Below are 19,997 nucleotides of genomic sequence, written 5' to 3'. Positions count from 1 at the left end.
GATTAGTGTACACAGATACCATAAATTAGGATTAGTGTACACAGATACCATAAATTAGGATTAGTGTACACAGATGCCTTAAATCGGGATTAGTGTACACAGATACCATAAATTAGGATTAGTGTACACAGATACCATAAATTAGGATTAGTGTACACAGATACCATAAATTAGGATTAGTGTACACAGATACCATAAATTAGGATTAGTGCACACAGATACCATAAATCGGGATTAGTGTACACAGATACCATAAATTAGGATTAGTGTACACAGATACCATAAATTAGGATTAGTGTACACAGATACCATAAATTAGGATTAGTGTACACAGATGCCTTAAATCGGGATTAGTGTACACCGATCTCTAATTAGTGCAATATTAGCCAATTGATAGCACTTGAAATTCTGCTTCATGATTAAATAAAACGTTTGTTTTCTTTTTTCGTCCAAGAAGTGGGACACGTGGGAACGTGGGAACGTGGGAGTGGGACAACACGGACACAAAGACTAAAAACACAACGACTCCCTCCAGGAACCATAAAAACCTAATATCTTCCACCTGCCGAGTACAAAAAGTATTTACAGGAAACAATGGGATTCCTGACAATTCAAAGTCTAATCAAACTGCAATTTGCACAAATGATCGAATAACGACGACGACAACACCTGACACAACCTATTTGTTTTTATACTGCATCGATAATAAACCGGACATCAAAATACAATCAGATTGGTGCTGGCACGAGTACCAACACAGCTTCAGACGTAACAAATATTCTCCTCCGACATGTTGCACTTTATAGATTCACGAAACTGCTACCTGTCTGACCGGGAGCCAGGGACCTCGTGTATCCTGCAGCAATGAGCTGTGCGATTTGGTCTTGTTGAGAAAAAAAACAAAAAACATTCCATCAGTAAAACCTCGTGTATTTTTCACCGTAAAAACAGAGGCATTTCAAGTGGACGTTTATAAATAAAACCCTCCTGCCGGTCCATCCTCCCCCTCATCACGGATGGACCCCAACAAGGCACAACCCGATCCCCAAAATTGGTGAAGCCCATGAACAGTGCGGTGCGTTACAAACGAGCGATGGCACGCAGAACACCGCACACCAATCGAGTGGTCATGATGGACCTGCGGCAGAACGTCGTCATCTACGGCCAATTGCAAGTGCGGGCAGGAGTCCGTCTCTGCGCTCGCAACGAGCTATGTCTGCAAAAACTGAGGTTGCACCCTGGCCACCTTCCGCAGCTCCTTTACGTGACTCTTTGGACACTGCATTTCACACCAGCTGATGGGCACCATATGGCCCCCTGCAGAGCACAAACAGAATACAAATCACACCGTGGTGGTGTCCTTGATGCTCATCCCAGCTCGGCATCGACCTCTGTGATGGTTCATGGTAGGTGATGGAGTGCCGCAGCCCCAACCTGGGAGTTGCGCTGCGTTATTCAGGGCAGGAGTTTGGAATTTTGCCAAAGTGCAGGAAACAATTTGCCTACCCTTATTAAAATACACCGAGAGATCTTCAACGTACGTCGGGTTAGAGGACGAGTCCTCAGGTTGACATCTCATCTGACAGATGGTACACTTTATCATGCAACAACCTTCCCGCTAAGCACCGGTGTGAAGGTTACGTTCAAGTCAAAAATGAACCCAAGACTAGAAAGATCAAAGACAAATGTGCTACCCCTGCACCATCCGATCAGCCTCGCACCCTGGGGGTCATGGCACACCATTACCAAAATGATGGGCACATTTGCCACCAAACGGCAACGATTTTTAAACGCGTATTCATATGGTAATAACGAATGGCAATTCCAAAAGATACTCTCCGTGTTGATGGCATTGAGCCATTTTTCAATGGCTCGTAGATAATCATGCATTTCATCAAACCTGGTTGAGTTAACATCATTCCAAATAAAAAAGATAGGGTGAAATCTCTCGTCAAAGGCAAGAATCTCTAACAAACCCCAAACGAGGAATAAAGAATTTACAACAATATTCAAGACCCGCCCGAGGACCGACCCTTCTCACCGGCTTCGCTGCGAGCCACGACGACACCCAGTTCATTCTCCGCAGTACTCAGCAGGTATGACTGAGAATCACCAAGGGATATCTCCAGTGCACTGGAGTTAAGGATGAAAGTGACTGGTTGAGAAGAGTGATGGAAATGAATGTAGAAGGAAGTAGAGGACGGGGAAGACCGAGAAAGACTTGGCTAAAGATGGTGGAAGAAGAAATGCGGGCAAGGGGGTTAACAAGGAGAGATGCAGAAAATAGGGCAAAATGGAGAAGATTGTCATGGGGACCGCAAGGCTAAGCCCCCGCCCTAGCAGGGAAAATGGCCTTAAAATGCATGTTGTTGTTGTTTGTTGTTGCACTGGAGTTAAGGAAGAGCGAAATTACAAATCGTGGGAAAAGGGCAATTGTGCACAAGCATTCTGAAATTTAGAAAATCCAGAACGACACTCTTCAACGTCACGACGTCGACGGATCTGCCTCCGCCCACATTATTACATCATTATACGTACTACTTGTACCAAGTTTCATTTGAATACATTCAGCCGTTCTCAAGTTATCACGGTAACGAAAATCTATCACGGACGGACAGCTGGACAATCCGAAAACACAATGCCTGCGGCGAATTCGTCGGCGGAGACATAAAAATACGTCCATGAGAACACACTGATGGAACAGACAGACCGGTGCACCAACCTACGTGGTGCAATAGCCTGCGCAAGCACCCACAGAATGAAGAATAGTTACTGTCTCAAACCAATGAAGATGTCAACCACATCTCAAAAAAGGATACCACTCGGGCAAGAATCATGTCCCCAGGGCGGAAGGACTTGTAGATCTCAACCTGCACAGACACACCGAGGTGAGCTCTTCCCAAAAGTAATCTACGGAAAGCCTCCTCTACCCTCACAGTGGCAAAAAGTTTATTTCACAAATACAACCCAGCTTTCCACATTATATTTACCCTAAGCTCACTTTAAAACCGCTGCTGCTGTCACGTGACCCACCTTGTCCTTCTCTGTGGCTCGTACATCTTCCTTTCTGAGGGTGAGAGATATGAGGTTTGTCCACGTTTGTGACAAATGACATAGTTAGGTACACTCCCAGTTTCATTTTTAACACCCCACTACCATACGTATCCCTTACATCCCCTTAGGCCCCCTTTACACAGCACGGAGATTGTTGGGTGACCATTGAGCGATAAAAAATTGGACCGATCTCTCTACGATCTCCTAAGCCTCGAAAAAGGCGTTTCTGTGTAAATGTTTGGGAGATCCTTGTGCGCTCGTTGTGCGATCAAAAATTCAATTTTCCCCAATGCCGCACTTCTCATCACCGCGGCAATCTCTCCCCAATCTCTCAACGAACGCTCAACAATCTCTCAAGCGGAAATTGATCGCCCAATGATCTCTCAGCAATCTCCGCCCCAGTCTTTCAATGAACTCTATTGGCCTTTCATCGAACGCTCAGCGATCCCTCACTGATCACTCGGCCATCTCTACCTTCGGGGTGGAAAAATTTGGCGTTCATTGAAAGATTGCCGAGAGATCATTGGGAGATCGATGAGATCGTTGAGCGCTCTTTGAGCGTTCGTTGAGAGATCGCTTCCCTTGGCGATCGTTGAGAGATTGTTTTGGACCCAGTCAAAACTTTGAGGAGACCGTGGCGACCGTGGAGATCACTGGAAAATCATTGAGAGATCATGGCGATCGCTGGGCGCTCTGAGATTTTTTCATCGCTCAACGATCTCTCAACGATCGCCACCCCTGTGTAAAGGGGGTATTACTCGCAAGTCCTCTTGGACCACTTTGCATACATATTTACAAAGGACCCATACAAAACACTCCACAAAAGTCCCTCTACGACTCTACTATAAATGGATGAATTGTGCGTGTATGTGTGTATGTATATTTGAGCCATGTTTTTTTTGTGTTCTAATGGAGCGGTCTGATATGGAGCGTCATGATCTCCTGAGTTGATTAGGATTCCGACGTTTTAAATGTATGCCATGTGAAGGTGTAAAGAGCAGCTTAAAAGGTCCTTCCGCAGCATGGCATTCTAATTACCAAATAAATAACAAAAATAATGATAACATTGCAACAGAGTATATATTAATTTGATGGCGGTAATATTGTCGTGTCTACGGGGCTCGCTAATGGGCCCCAGTGAACGTCGGGTCGAGCCCGATGATGCCGAATGGTTATATTATCTCTAGGGAAGCGACTTTATAAAGCCAATCCCAGCGGTCCAAATAATACTAGAGCAAACAGGATGAGGGAGGTGACATGCGTTTGTTTACGATATAGTCAATCATGTTTTATTTATGACCAAGATTGATGGATATTAGGAAGGAAAGACCGGCAAGATGAGGAGACCATGGGGGAAGAACGGTGGGACTTCATTTGGGGCAAAGGGAGCACAAAACAATTCAACAATGCATTCAAGAAAAGGAAACAATTGTAAATACAAATGGGAAGCAAATTATAGCAATGGCAAGCCCCCTAAGGTGCCACATGCACACACTTAATTCAATCCCCCCTTTTCTACAAGTTGTGTACTGGTTCGTCAGGGAACAACCCGGATATGCAGGGAGGTCGATGGTAGATGAGCCCAGCACAAAATGAACAAGAAAGAGCAATCAGAGATTGCATACCCTTGCCAGGATGTTTTCAGTGGTTTTTAAGGTTTTTTAAGGCTTTAAGGTTAAAACAAATATGGCAGCCGAACCCCGTGACCGATGACGTCATCATTATTATTTTTTTTCTCCACCAAGTTATCCTGAGATTATGCTCAAGAAATTTCATCTTGATCGGATGAAGTTTTGTACTTGTCGAATTATGACGTCATAATGGAGGCACCTATGACATCATTAACAGGTGTTATTCCACATGGAGAGTTCTTAACAATAAGCCATGTCTCAATTATTTTTCTATTCAGCGCTTTCGGAGATATAGAGGTGCAGTTTTTCGGTTTTTCCAAAATGGCGGCTGAACCACGTGATCTATGACGTCATAATTATCATTTTAAAAAACTCTACAAGAGGAGTTGCACCTATGGTGAAAATTTCCTGTCAATCACACCAACGGTTGCAGAGAAAATCATATTTATTCTGTACAGACAAACAAACAAACAAGAAGGCGTGATGCGGAGCACGTTACTTGCAAAATTCGCCCCCCATCCCCAAGAAAAAAAAAATTCCATTGATACAGCAAATTGTCCATTTCATCAAGATTAAAACTGATAATTCTGATCAAAGCTCAGGTCAACAGGAAGAAAAGCGACGATTTTTCAGATGAAAAATGATTTTGTAAAGTTGACCTTGAGTTGACCTTTGACCTTTTGACCTCAAAAATAGTTAGTTTCCCTATTTAGTGACTCAATGTGCAAATGCTACTCAATTTTCAAGTCAATCGGATGAAAATTGAGGATTTAAAAAACTTGGCCTATGTTGACCTTTTGGCCTATGTTGACCTCAAAAAAAGTTGGTGATTGAATTCAGTGACCATATATGTAAATCCTCTTAGAATTTCAAGTCAATCAAATGAAAATTGGTGATTTTAGAAATTTGGCCTATGTTGACCTCAAAAATACTTGGTGGTTGAATTCAGTGACCAGATATGCAAGTTCTCTTCAAATTTCTAGTCAATCGGATGAAAATTGAGGATTTTAGAAATTTGGCAAAGTTGGTGACCTTTGGCCTATGTTGACCTTTTGACCTTTTGACCCCAAAAACAATAGGCTTCTTGCTTTTGACCAACTCTACCATTTGGTGAAGATCGGTTGAAAATTGTGACCTGTAGGCCGGTGACAAACAGACAAACAGACACAGACAGAACCACAAACGCAACCGACCAATATACTTGAAAAATCTTCTATACACAAAGAATTAAGTTAAGCACCCCCCCCCCGTTTTTTTACAACCTCGCACATTACAAGTTTGTTGTCGTCAAAACAGTGTAATATACCCATGATATTGCTATATTTTCTGGAGAAGTGATATTATGGTCACATAAAAACATAACAATCATGCCGTTTTCAATATTTTATTCTGAATAATTTAAGGTGAAATTTTTTGGGAATTTTAGGCATATTTTCACCTCAATTTAAGTATGGAGCTATAGGTCCATCACGGACAGTGTGGATGACGTTTATGTTTTCTAACGTACAGTCATTGTTCTGAGAAGACCTCTAGCGATCTTTGCGTCAATAACGTGTGTAGGACCCACGTGATCGGATCACTGACTCAACCCTACGTCTCATAGACCCTGTAAGCCGTCGTATGCGTTGCTGTGGCAGGTTGTTCCATTCCCGATGTAATGCACGTTCCAATTCATCCAGATTGGCTATTGGAGGGACCATCTTCGCAACCTTAGAATATATGCCAATGTATACATATACACAAAGAATATATATTAGGGGGTGCTTAACTTAATTCTTTGTGTAGGGGTGCTTAACTTAATTCTTTGTGTATATTTTGCAAGTAACAAGAAGACGTCATGCAGAGTACAATTCTTGCAAAAATTCAGTGAAAACGTTTTTGAATTGATGCTTATTCTAGGAAAGCATTTTAAAGAACAGTCCACGATTACAGCATATTGTACACAAGGAATATTAACAGCTTTGACTTACTGCACTCCAAATTATAGTCCAGAAAACTGTTGGGGAAATTACCAAGGGTTATTTACCGACAGGTTCTGAATCGTTCCCAATCACTAATTACCTCAGGACGGGCTCACCTGTGATTCTCACTCGGGACTTCGATTTATAAACCTCGCAGACAGGTCAGCAGAAGCACGACAAAATACGTTGTTTTTCAAGATCAATGATCGATGTGTATATATATATATATGTTGCTCGGCTTGGCTCCGCCCCTCCTGAAAGAGCGCGTTGTGTCGCGCTTTTGAGGTTCGCGAGACGAGGCTGAGGGCGCGCGTTGCGGCTTGAGGAGAACTCTAGAATAAACAAGGTGCCATAACTTTGTCAAAAATGATCGAATATGCAAATTTATGCACGGTTGATGCTGGTTTTCAAACTTGATCTGAGGTATGCTGAGACACATGTGTGTCACGCCTCGCCTCGTTGATAAGCCCGCAAGGTCGCTCTGTGCAGCGGCCTGCACGTATTGCACTGTGTGAATTATATAAATTATTACCAACTCACGGTCTGAGGTACTGGCGATTCAAGAGATATCCTTTTTTTTTTTTTTTTTTTTTTTCGTTTAATTAACGATATCTGCCAAACCACGCGCCCTATCGCAAATTCCAAAATGACATTTTAGTCGACTGACATGCTGAACAGATGTGTGAAGTTTCCCCTCGATTGGATCAAAAATGAGGGAGGAGCTCGGTTTTAAAGGTTCATGCTTAAAAACGTCATAACTCTGAAACCATGTGACGCATGACGTCATGCTCGCTGACTTTTTTGTTTGTCATGGGTATGCGATTCTGCCTGCAAAGTTTGGCCTCGATCTGTTCAGCCGTTGCAGAGAAAAAGGGGTTTTCGTGTTTTCACGGAAAACAATATGGTGGCCGAACCACGTGACCTGTGACGTCATAATTACCATTAAAATATTCTACAGACCGAGTCCCTCCTACGGTGAAAATTTTGATCTCAATCTCAATCTCAATTTGATTTATCTCATTCGGTCCTATTATTGCAGAGAAATTGTTTTTTAAAGGAAATTAAAACTTAAAATGGCACTGAGTTAAGGATCATCAGAATTATCAGAATTCCCAAAGTTCATAAGTGCCATAACTTTGTCAAAAATGAACGAAACGTCGTGAAGTTCGAACTTGATCTGTAACTTATCATGAGGAAGCCATGTGCCAAGTTTGAAATCATTAGCATTAAGCGTTAAGAAAAAAAGTCGGGAAAGCTGTTTTTTTTTTTTGTTTTTTTTTTTGGAAACTGAATCGAGGCTCGTGAAAGAGCTGACATTTACTTCACAAACAAATCAACCAGACAAACAAAATATATAAAAAGAGGGAGCGGAAGACAAGAGAAGGGGAAGCACACAAACATTTGAGAGCACACAACATTTAAGAGCAGGGAGATGTGTGGGAGGGAGAGGGCTTTGGGGGAGGAGGCGTGGGAAGGGGGGGGGGGGGTGGGAGAAGTATAAAACACAAGGACACCAAGGACTTCCAGGACAGAGGTTGGTATTTCAAAAAAGTGGAATTGGGATGAAATTAGCGGGGATAGAAAAGATCAAGGTTTTGGATGGGGGAAGATAAGAGATGGTGGTGAACAGCTGTTTTAAAGACCTGGAGGGTGGAGTGGGATTGAAGAGAGTGAGGGAGTTTGTTCCAGAGGCGGGAGAAAAGAGGAATGAAGGAGTGAAGGTGAGCAGAGAGTCTTGATTTTGGCAGTTTAACCATAACAGAGTTGCAGGCAGATCTTGTGCGACCTGTAGGAATATTTGCGGGACAGAGCCCAGAGAGAGCTGGGGGGGCACGGCCAGAGAGGAGTCGGTAGAAGACGGAAAGACCACCAACCTGCCTGCGGTGAGTGAATGAGAGGCCCTTGGAGTTAGCTTCATCGCGGGAGATTCCAATGATTCTGAATGCTTTGGTTTCAACAGCGTGAAGACGAGCTAGGTGTGAGGCAGGAGCACCAGCCCAGAGGGGAGAGCAGTATTCCATTGAGCTGCGGATGAAAGCCTTGTATGTGGTGAGGACCAAGGAAGGACTTCGCACGACGGAGGATGCCCAGTCGGCGACTGGCTTTGGAGGCCAGATTTGAAATGTGGTTTTCCCAGGAAAGATCATGGCAGATAGTGAGACCCAAAAGCTTGAGTGACAGAACTTCTTGGAGAGGATTATTCAGAAAGTGGATGGGAGGGTTGTCCAGTCGGTCTTTTCGGAGAGACATCGTAAGAGTGTGAGATTTGTCAGGATTGAAAGACATGTTCCACTTGTTTGCCCAGTCTGTGATTTTGTCCAGGTCTGCAGAGAGTGAGGAGGCTGCAGACTGCCGATCTGAGGGATGAAGAATGGAGCGACAGAGTAGAGTCATCAGCAAAGAGATAGAGAGGATTTTCAAGAGAGTCAGAGAGATCATTGATGAAGACCAGAAAAAGCACAGGGCAAACTGTTCTTTGCGTGACGGACTGACGGACTGACAGACGGAGGGACGGCGTGCAAACCTATAGTCCCCTCCGGTGTACACCGGTAGGGGACTAACAAGCATTCTGAGTATTGCGCTGCAATACATGTCCACTACCGGCAGTCTGTTGTCCGGAAAACTGTTGGGGAAATTACCAAAGTTCAAAGTGCCATAACTTTGTCAAAAATGATCGAAACGTCGTGAAATTCGAACTTGATCTGTAACTTATCATGAGGAAACCATGTACCAAATTTGAAATCATTAGCATTAAGAGTTTAGGAAAAAAATCCGGAAAACTGTTCTTTGCGTGACGGACTGACGGACTGACAGACGGAGGGACGGCATGCAAACCTATAGTCCCCTCCGGTGTACACCGGTAGGGGACTAATAAGTTAGGGATATTGGCAGGTTCATCGGTGTGGTTGATTTTGTGTATTAATTATGTTGAAAAAAGTTGTTGGTCCTAATTCTATGGTTATTAATGTGTGAAAAAACACAGCATTCTTCATTTCAATACCATAAACCGAACCCCTATATAAAAAAAATAAACTCACTCCCATAATATCCCCAACTTATTGTGAGTAGTGTATTATGAAAATTTCAAATTTCCATCATAACAAATGACAGAGGTGAAAACAAACTCCATCCACCTGGTGGAGGTAATCACTTCAAGCTCACCTGATGATACCACGGAAAACATCCTTCAACGGTGTGGATTCGATGAATACGATCTCACAACGGGCCAGCTTTGGGGTGATGCTCATAATCTACAAAAATACAAAAACCACGTCCGTAAGTGAAATCAAAGAATCCATTTCCAGATCCGGCTGGTCCTGCGGGCATGAGGGTTTTACGCAAATGCAAGTTTTACATTTACCGTGAAAACCGCTCAAGGACAGACCAATATAGACAACTACAACTTTGATTGAATGGTACTCCAATTGCTTTTGCCAACACACCGACCCAATTTTGATATCAAGTTGGACACGGCCTTTACTTTCCGCAACCATGCTGAATATGTGGCTGGAAAAGGTCCACAAGCATCCACCTGCGAAGGAAACTATCAGGCCATGATCCTACGCTCCACCACATCGGCCCTGGTGCATGCTCCAGCAGAGCATGACCCTACGCTCCACCACATCGGCCCTGGTGCATACTCCAGCAGAGCATGACCCTACGCTCCACCACATCGGCCCTGGTGCATACTCCAGCAGAGCATGACCCTACGCTCCACCACATCGGCCCTGGTGCATGCTCCAGCAGAGCATGACCCTACGCTCCACCACATCGGCCCTGGTGCATACTCCAGCAGAGCACCGTGTTGCTGCTTGGGGTAGAAGCATGCACACAAGGAAAGTGAATGTCCAGCCCAATTCTGCCCAAAGAATCACCAATGGGTGCCTCAGACCGACACCAACCCACCACCTACCTGTCCTCACTGCGTTCCACGTCCCCACCTAGGATGACAAGTGGCAACCAGACATGCTGCACTTAAAGCTTCGGACTCTGAAATTCATCCCCTCTACAACAAGATGAACGAACCAATGCAAACTCAACGACTCGAGGGTTGGAAACCTTTCGACAGGGCAGCCCAGTCTTGCATCGAGGCCGACGGCCCAGAGAACAGGGCCTCCTCTCAGTGAAAAAGGAGGCAACCTGAAGGCAGACTGCAGCATCTGCCACCTATTTGCACCTCGCCAGCTGGCTGCAGACATCCAAGAAAGGAGTGGTGCCGCCTGAACAGATTGCGTACAGGCGTTGGACTCTAACCTGACTTGCTTGTATACCTGGAACCTGGCTGACAAAGCAAGCTGTGATTGTGGAGAGCCCCAAACTGCAGAACACTGGGTGGAACAGCGTTACATCCATCAGTTGGTAGAAGGTTGGAATGCTTTTGCAGAGCTTGAACAGCAGGCCCGAGAATGGTTGATCTGCTGATTTTACATCTTGATTGGCTGAGGATCTGCGTGTGCGTGCTCGCATGCACACACACGCACACACACGCACCGAACACTAACACTAACACACATATATACACCGACAACTGGGAAAACGATAAGAGCATTAAGGTATTGGAAAATAAATAAATAAATAGAGTTGTGCAGATTGGGAGTACACAAAGAAGGCTCATTGCAATGGCGAAGAAGAGGTCAGCTCAACTGGGACAGAGAAAGAATAATAAAAAATGCCCAAGATCAAGGACACTACACCAATGGATTTTAAAAGATGGCGGGACTGCGCCGGACGGACAAGTGTAGATTCTGCAAGACCGAAACAGAAAGTACTTGTCACCTGCTCTCGGGATGCAAAAAACTATCAGAACAACTTTACACACAACGGCACAACAAAGTTTGCAAAGTTAATTTTTGCAGATATGCCAATGAATCAAACATCCCAGAACCAGAACCCTCATGGCAACACAAACCAAGGGCAATCATTGAAAATGAGGACGTCATGCTCACCTGACGATTCCATCGAGCGTGAACATAGAAAACAAAGCATTGCGTCCAGACTTTGTACTCAGGAACAAAAAGGAAAATACAGCATTGATGATTAAGATATCGGTACCCAGAGATTTTGGCCAGAAAATGACCAAATATCAGGCCCTCAAAAATGAGGTCAAGAGATCTTGGAAGCTGAAGAGCATCAAAATTGTACCGGTGATAATTGGAACAACAGGAATGATGAAGAAGAACCTCACTACAACAACAACAACAACAACAACAACAACAGGCATTTTAAGGCCATTTTCCCTGCAAGGGCGGGGGTTAGCCCACCGAGAAGAACCTCACTGAGATTTTAAAAACCATCCACGGGAATATTACCACAAATGAACTACAACTGGAGGCAATTTGGGGTTCGGTGACGATCCTGAAAAGAGAACTTGGAACAAAACTCCGAAAAAGTTGAACAACTTGGTTCATGAACCGTGATCCCTTACCGAGGAGGAGCTGGATACTTTGGGTCCTGGGAGGACCCCGTTCCACCTCCTGAAACCCGAAAATGGAGATAACGACCAACACACACACACACACACACACACACACACACACACACACACACACACACACACACACACACACACACACACACACACACACACACACACACACACACACAATCTCCGTTCCATCTCCTGAGGCCAACCCACGTGTGAGGATAGCAGGCAAAAACAACTTGCATGCATATGTGCATGTGCATGCACGCAACAAGGGTGGATACATCGAGACCTGGGAGAGCTCTGTTCCAACCTCTGCAACCCACATTTGGAGATAACAAGGAACAACACACACACACGAAGAAGCAGACCAAACAAAATAAAATGAAAACTTCATTAAACCAAGTTGTTAGCAATGACAGCATGACTCACGGACTTCATCTCTGGTCACAGTCGACGTGTGGCTCGAAATGGAATTCTCTCATCTCCCTTCCTATTTAGGCTGGAGTTTCTCTCCTCCTATGGTATCCATGGAAATCTCCACACATGGCTTGCGGACTTAATCTCTGGTCACAGTCAACATGTGGCCCTGAATGGAATTCTCTCATCCCCCTTCCTGTTCAGGCTGGAGTTCCTCAAGTCAGTGTTCTGGGCCCCTTTGCATTTTCTGGTCTTCATCAATGATCTCTCTGACTCTCTGGAAAACCCTCTCTATCTCTTTGCTGATGATGCCACTCTGATGACGTCTCTCATCCCTCAGATTGGCAGCCACTTCACTCTCTGCAGACCTGGACAAAATCACAGACTGGTCAAACGAGTGGAACATGTCTTTCAATCCTGACAAATCTCACACTCTCAGTATGTCACTCCGAAAAGACCGACTGGACAACACTCTCATCTACTTTCTCAACAATCCTCTCCAAGAAGTTCTGTCACTCAAGCTTTTGGGTTTCACTATCTGCCATGATCTTTCTTGGGAAAACCACATTTCCAAGCTGACCTCCAAAGCCAGTCGCCGAATGGGCATCCTCCGTCGTGTGAAGTCCTTCCTTGGCACACCTGAGCTCCTCACCACATACAAGGCTTTCATCCGCAGCTCAATGGAATACTGCTCTCCCTTCTGGGCTGGTGCTCCTGCCTCACACCTAGCTCGGCTTCACGCTGTTGAAACCAAAGCTTTCAGAATCATTGGCATCTCCCGCGATGAAGCTATCTCCGAGGGCCTTTCACTCGCTCACCGCAGGCAGGTTGGTGGTCTTTCTGCCTTCTACCGACTCCTCTCCGGCCTTCCTCCCCCAGCTCCAGATGTGCTTTGTCCCCCAAATATTCCTACAGGTCGCACAAGATCTGCCAGCAACCCTCTTATGGTTAAACTGCCAAAATCAAGACTCTCTATTCACCTTCACTCCTTCATTCCTCTTTACTCCTGCCTGAAACAAATTCCCTCACTCTCTTCAATCCCACTCCTCCCTCCAGGTCTTAAAAACAGCTGTTCACCACCATCTCTTATCTTCCCCCATTCAAAAGTTTGAGCTTTTCTTCCCCTGTTAATAATCCACCTCCTTCCCCTGTTAATACACCCCAAATCCACCTCCTTCAAATTCCGTTTTCTTTCCTGAAATCCCCTATAGTGTCCATATTGTTTACCTTGTGTACCCCGCTCCAGCCCTCTCCCTTCCACAGATCTCACGATGTCCCAGTTCTCTACTGTTGTTGTACTTCCCTCCCCCCCACCCCCCCCCCCCCCCCCATCTCTTTTCTCCTGCTCCCTTTGTTGTCTCCCGTCGCACCGCGGAGCGAAAGAGGGACTATGGTTTTCCCCTCCGTCCGTGTGTCCATCCGTCCGTCTGTCCATGCGTGCGTGCGTGCGTGCGTAAGCGAAGGACCGCATTCAAATTTGGTGTGTGGGTGCAACCCACGTCAAAATCCAAGATGGCCACCGCCATGTATGTCTGAACCTTGTGAGCTGAATATCTTGAAAAATAAGCGAAGTACCAACTTCTAATCTGGTGTGTGGGTGTATCTCGGCATAAGGAAGAATGCTATTAAAAATTGGGTCGCCACGTTAAAATCCAAGATGGCCGCCACCATATATATGTCTGAACCTTGTGAGCGAAATATCTTGAAAAATAAGCGAAGTACCAACTTCTAATCTGGTGTGTGGGTGTATCTCGGCATAAGGAAGAACGCTATTTAAAATTGGGTCGCCATATCAAAATCCAAGATGGCCGCCGCCATGTATGTCTGAACCTTGTGAGCGGAATATCTTGAAAAATAAGCGGAGTACCAACTTCTAATCTGGTGTGTGGGTGTATCTCAGCATAAGGAAGAACGCTATTTAAAATTGGGTCGCCATATCAAAATCCAAGATGGCCGCCACCATATATATATCTGAACCTTGTGAACGAAATATCTTGAAAAATAAGCGAAGTACCAACTTCTAATCTGGTGTGTGGGTGTATCTAGGCATACGGAAGAACCCCATTGAAAATTGGGTTGCCACGTCAAAATCCAAGATGGCCGCCGCCATGTACGTCTGAACCTTGTGAGTGGTATATCTTGAAAAACAAGCATTCTGAGTATTGCGCTGCAATACATGTCCCCTACCAAAGTTCAAAGTGCCATAACTTTGTCAAAAATGATCGAATATGCAAATTTATGCACGGTTGATGCTGGTTTTCAAACTTGATCTGAGGTATGCTGAGACACGTGTGTCACACCTCGCCTCGTTGATAAGCCAGCAAGGTTGCTCCGTGGAGCAGCCTGCACGTATTGCACTGTGAATTATATAATTACCAACTCACGGTCTGAGGTACTAACGATTTAGCTCTTTCACGAGCCTCGATTCAGTATACAAAAAAAAAAAAAAAAATAATTCAAGATATCCATTTTTTTATGGCACATTGGAGAAGCCAATGCGAGGTTTCTTCTTCCTCAGCTTGTCACAACTCTGTCAAATGCGATCGAGTTTTAAAAAAGTCAGAATTTGACCAAATCTGTTTTATTCGTTTGTTAATATACCTCAGCTATTGACAAATCTTAAATTAGAATTTTATTTGAGGTTAAAATGACCGCGACAGGTCGTGTCCAACAATGCTTTCAGTCTGTACATGTGATAAATAATTAAATCCGCACACTTGACGCCTCTTCTTCTTCACGCAATAACAACTTCTAGCTTCCAGACCGTACATCCAATCATCTTGAAATTTTGCAAACTTGTTACTTTTCATGACTCCTACTATAGTATGAAGTTTTACGTCGATCAATAAAGCGATTCAAGAGATATCCATTTTTTAAATAATTTAGTTTAATTAACGATATCTGCCAAACCACGTGAGCTATCGCAAATTCCAAAAGGACATTTTAGTAGACTGACATGCGGAACAGATCTGTGAAGTTTCCCCTCGATTGGATCAAAAATGAGGGAGGGGCTCGGTTTTAAAGGTCCATGCTTAAAAACGTCATAATTCTGAAACCATGTGACGCATGACGTCATGCTCGTTGACTTTTTTGTTCGTCATGGGTATGCGATTCTGCCTGCAAAGTTTGGCCTCGATCTGTTCAGCCGTTGCAGAGAAAAAGGGGTTTTCGTGTTTTCACGAAAAACAATATGGCGCCCGAACCACGTGACCTGTGACGTCATAATTACCATTAAAATATTCGACAGACCGAGTCCCTCCTACGGTGAAAATTTGATCTCAATCGGTCCTATTATTGCAGAGAAAATCTTTTTTAAAGGAAATTAAAACTTAAAATGACACTGAGTTAAGGATCATCAGAATTATCAGAATTCCCAAAGTTCAAAGTGCCATAACTTTGTCAAAAATGATCGAAACGTCGTGAAGTTCGAACTTGATCTGTAACTTATCATGAGGAAACGATGTGCCAAGTTTGAAATCATTAGCGTTAAGCGTTTAGAAAAAAAGTCCGGAAAGCTGTTATTTGCGTGACGGACTGACAGACTGACGGACTGACGGACGGAGGGACGGCGTGCAAACCTATAGTCCCCTCCGGTGTACACCGGTAGGGGACTAATAAGCGAAGTACCAACTTCGAATCTGGTGTGTGGGTGTATCGAGGCATAAGGGAGAACGCTATTGAAAATTGGGTCGCCACGTCAAAATCCAAGATGGCCGCCTTGCGTCTTCCACTTTGTCAACTCACATCACTTCACCGACGGGGGACCTATGCGTAACGCTTGTTATAATTATGTTTTGTGAGCTTTCAGACGAGCCTCAACTTGGTATACAAAATAATAATAATAATAACCTAATAATAATTTACAATCATCCAGAGTCGTCAAGGATAATTTGCACCTGCAACATCGTTATCTATACAAGCCAGCGGGTTGTGATTTGCACAATATACGGAGCAGGACACCATCGGCTGCAGCTGCCAGAGCTTCAAAATAAAGGATGAACAAAGTTGAAATTATTATTTATTTAAATACCTCTCGGCCATCCCAGCAACCTGCTCTACTAATGAATGTGCAGTGGATTGTGACGACTCCAGCACAACTCAAACCTCACTGTACTCAGCATTTTACATCCAATAGACGCCAACTTTCACAAGTAGAGAAATCCCTGCCACCTGCACACACAAGATATAATAATAATTATAATTATTTATTATTATTAATTTAATTTTATTATTATAATAACCTGCACACACAAGGCTGTTTAGATTTGATCCATCCAAGAAAGAGCACCCCGCGACACTCAGAAAACGTACATGGACGTTAGAATGAGAAAAAGTTGATATCTTGGAATTGTGCATGATCTGCAATCCATCGAAAATAAAATACAATCAAAATCATGTTAAATAAATAACTTTTCCAACATGTACTCCGCACAGCGTCGCCATGGTTACAGTAATCAATCATAGCTGTGTGTATTATCAAACAGCAAATAGAAAAAGAGAATGGGTGGACAAGCACCTTGCTTTACAATGACAACAAGTGTTATGCCTAGGTTCCCCGTCGGTGAAGTGATGTGAGTTGACAAAGTGGAAGACGCAGAAAACATGCTATGATATGATATTTCGCTCACAAGGTTTTTTTTTTTTTTTTGTATACAAGATCGAGGCTCGTGAAAGAGCGATCAGACATACATGGAGGCGGCCATCTTGGATTTTGACGTGGCCACCCAATTTTCAATACCGTTCTTCCTTATGCCTAGATACATCCACACACCAGATTAGAAGTTGGTACTTCGCTTATTTTTCAAGATATTCCACTCACAAGGTTCAGACATACATGGCATCAAACATACATGGCGGCGGCCATCTTGGATTTTGACGTGGGTTGCACCCACACACCAAATTCGAATGCGGTCCTTCGCTTACGCACGCACGTACGCATGCACGGACGGACGGACGGACGCACACGGACGGAGGGGAAAACCATAGTCCCCCTTTCGCTCCGCGGTTCGACAGGGGACAACAAAACCAACCAAGGTGTGCATAATTACAGCCTTGGAATGATGACAAGGAATCAAAGCAGCAGGTTAGCGGCACAACGCAGCCTAAACAAGTTGTAGTAATAGGAGTTGAATGAGCAAGAATAGTCTCTTTATCAATCAACTTGTCATTGAGTGAGCTCAATGGCAATAAATAAATAAATAAAATCGCAAATAAATAAATAAATAAAATCGCAAATAAAGAAATAAATAAAATCGCAAATAAATAAATAAACAAAATCGCAAATGAATAAATAAAATCGCAAATAAATAAATAAATAAACAAAATCGCAAATAAATAAACAAAATCGCAAATAAATAAATAAATAAATAAATCGCAAGTAAATAAATAAATAAACACCAAAAACAAATCACATTCCTTCACTCACGCTCATCTTTATAAACAATATGAGATGTCTGTCTGAGATGTCTGGCTGTGTGTCTGCGGCCTATTTACCATCTCCTCTCACCACTTTGTGCAAAGTCAAACTCTGTAAGCATAATTAGTCTTAGTCTTACAATTATGCTTACAGCCTCGAAATGCACTTACTACTTACTCCTCCTTTTATTCCCTTCAGCCCCAACTAAAGTACACCGTTCTCAAAGCGTTTACCATGCTGAATGATATCATGGCATTGTGTTGGGCGGTGCTTCCAGCACCACATGTAATGGCATTGTGGTGGGCGGTGCTTCTAGTACCACATGTCATGGCATTGTGGTGGGCGGTGCTTCCAGCACCACGTCATGGCATTGTGTTGGGCGGTGCTTCCAGCACCACATGTCATGGCATTCTGGTGGGCGATGCTTCCAGCACCACATGTCATGGCATTTTGGTGGGCGGTGCTTCCAGCAACACATGTAATGGCATTGTCATTGTGGTGGGCGGTGCTTCCAGCACCACATGTAATGGCATTGTCATTGTGGTGGGCGGTGCTTCCAGCACCACATGTAATGGCATTGTGGTGGGCGGTGCTTCCAGCACCACATGTAATGGCATTGTCATTGTGGTGGGCGGTGCTTCCAGCACCACATGTAATGGCATTGTCATTGTGGTGGGCGGTGCTTCCAGCACCACATGTCATGGCATTGTTGTTCTTCTATTTCCTCGAATTCTATCGATTCACATCACCTGTTATTGACAGGTGTATCGGTTAGTCACGATATTAAACATGACATACCTTTCCGGTAATGACGGTTCCTATTTCAGGCACCAACCGAGCTCGAGTATCGCAGACCACTTCGATCACAGGTAGCTGCAAAAGAAGCAAACATCCCGACAAACAAACACAGGAAAATAAAAACTAGACCGGCACTCGGTAGAGAGAGCGCACACCTCCGCCAGGTGAACAGTTTACGTTTTGTATGACACTGACAGGCCGGATTTGGATTCGCACCTGAAACATGAATGGAATCGGTTTCTTCTTCTTCTCATTTACCCAAATCAGCCAGTTTTGTCACAATTCATCAATAACTGTTTCACGTGTCCTGCTATTTATCATTTTTGGCGCCATCGCTCAATGGTGAAGAAACCCGCAAACGTTTTTTAAATCTCACAAACATTTATTATGATTTTCACCAAAATCGAATTAATTAATTACTATTAGTCCTAATCACAAACACAACCAACGGAAACATGCACTCGGGCACCCCCAGCACGGAGCCCACACGTAGCCGGGTCGGTATCCGCACCAAGGTGCTCACCCCGGTGCTGCTGGACTCGTCGGTGCGTCGCACGTACCCGGCGAGCGTCGCGAACACGTACCCGAGGCGCACCGAGGTGCCCGGGCCCGGCGCGCACTCCTCCACGCTGCACAGCCGCTCACCTGAGCAAACAACACGAGTAAACACTCAAACCATCGATCGTGCCGAGACAAACGAGGCAAAGAGCAACAGGAGGCAAGCCGAACTCGCACCGGGAACACAGACTTTGGGGACCGTCATGACCCGCTCGGAGCACGAGGAACAGGGGCTCGGAATGGGGAGGGGTGGGGTGGGGGGGGGACTCATTCAATCATTTATTCATTCATTCCTCAAAAATAGATTTTAATCATTTTTATCTTTTTAGTTTTCTACCCCAAATGTTATTATTCGTTTGTTTTTCTTCTGTATTCATTTTATGCAGTTTTCTCCTCCGGCGATGTGAGTCCTTTTTATTTCTTCAGTTATTCGTTCGTTTGTCAACAGCCCGTCGTGTGACGCCTCACACCGCTAAATTAACCTTCGTACGGAATGAACAGGAATCTTTCCTTAATCATTCACTCTTTTGTTTTCTCTCATATTTTATTGTCACTCTTTCGATCATTCCTTTTTTTTTTACTTCATTCACTTTGTCCCACTTTTGTCTTCCAATAAAAGGGCCACGATGGGTTTTGACCCTTTCAATATCGATTTATTTTTATGATATACATTTTATGATATGTCGTCTGTCGATGACTACATTTGTTTAAGGAATCATTTGGAAGGTTAACTTTGA

At 44.1% G+C, this 19,997-nt stretch overlaps 1 protein-coding gene across 2 annotated transcripts; it reads right to left on the bottom strand.

The window, feature by feature from the left end:
• Positions 1–914: 914 nt before the first annotated feature.
• On the bottom strand, positions 915–19,509 carry EXOSC1 (exosome component 1). Of its 2 annotated transcripts, none has more exons than XM_068111363.2 (8): positions 19,438–19,509; positions 19,214–19,347; positions 18,703–18,777; positions 9,809–9,897; positions 3,034–3,067; positions 2,820–2,870; positions 2,042–2,123; positions 915–1,317 (listed from the first exon to the last, which is right to left on the bottom strand). In XM_068111363.2, the coding sequence occupies exons 1-8, from the start codon at positions 19,463–19,465 to the stop codon at positions 1,211–1,213; spliced, it is 600 nt and encodes a 199-aa protein (XP_067967464.1). In that variant the 5' UTR covers positions 19,466–19,509; the 3' UTR covers positions 915–1,210. The 2 variants fall into 2 exon arrangements, with proteins under 2 accessions (XP_067967464.1, XP_067967465.1); XM_068111364.2 differs by having other exon boundaries at positions 19,226–19,347.
• Positions 19,510–19,997: the final 488 nt, after the last annotated feature.

The sequence above is a fragment of the Myxine glutinosa genome, chromosome 3 (genome assembly GCF_964187855.1).
Source record: "Myxine glutinosa chromosome 3, kmMyxGlut1.1, whole genome shotgun sequence".
Classification (NCBI taxonomy): Eukaryota; Metazoa; Chordata; class Myxini; order Myxiniformes; family Myxinidae; genus Myxine; species Myxine glutinosa.
Note: the sequence above shows the minus strand (reverse complement) of the source record. Positions and strands in the feature narration are given on the sequence as shown.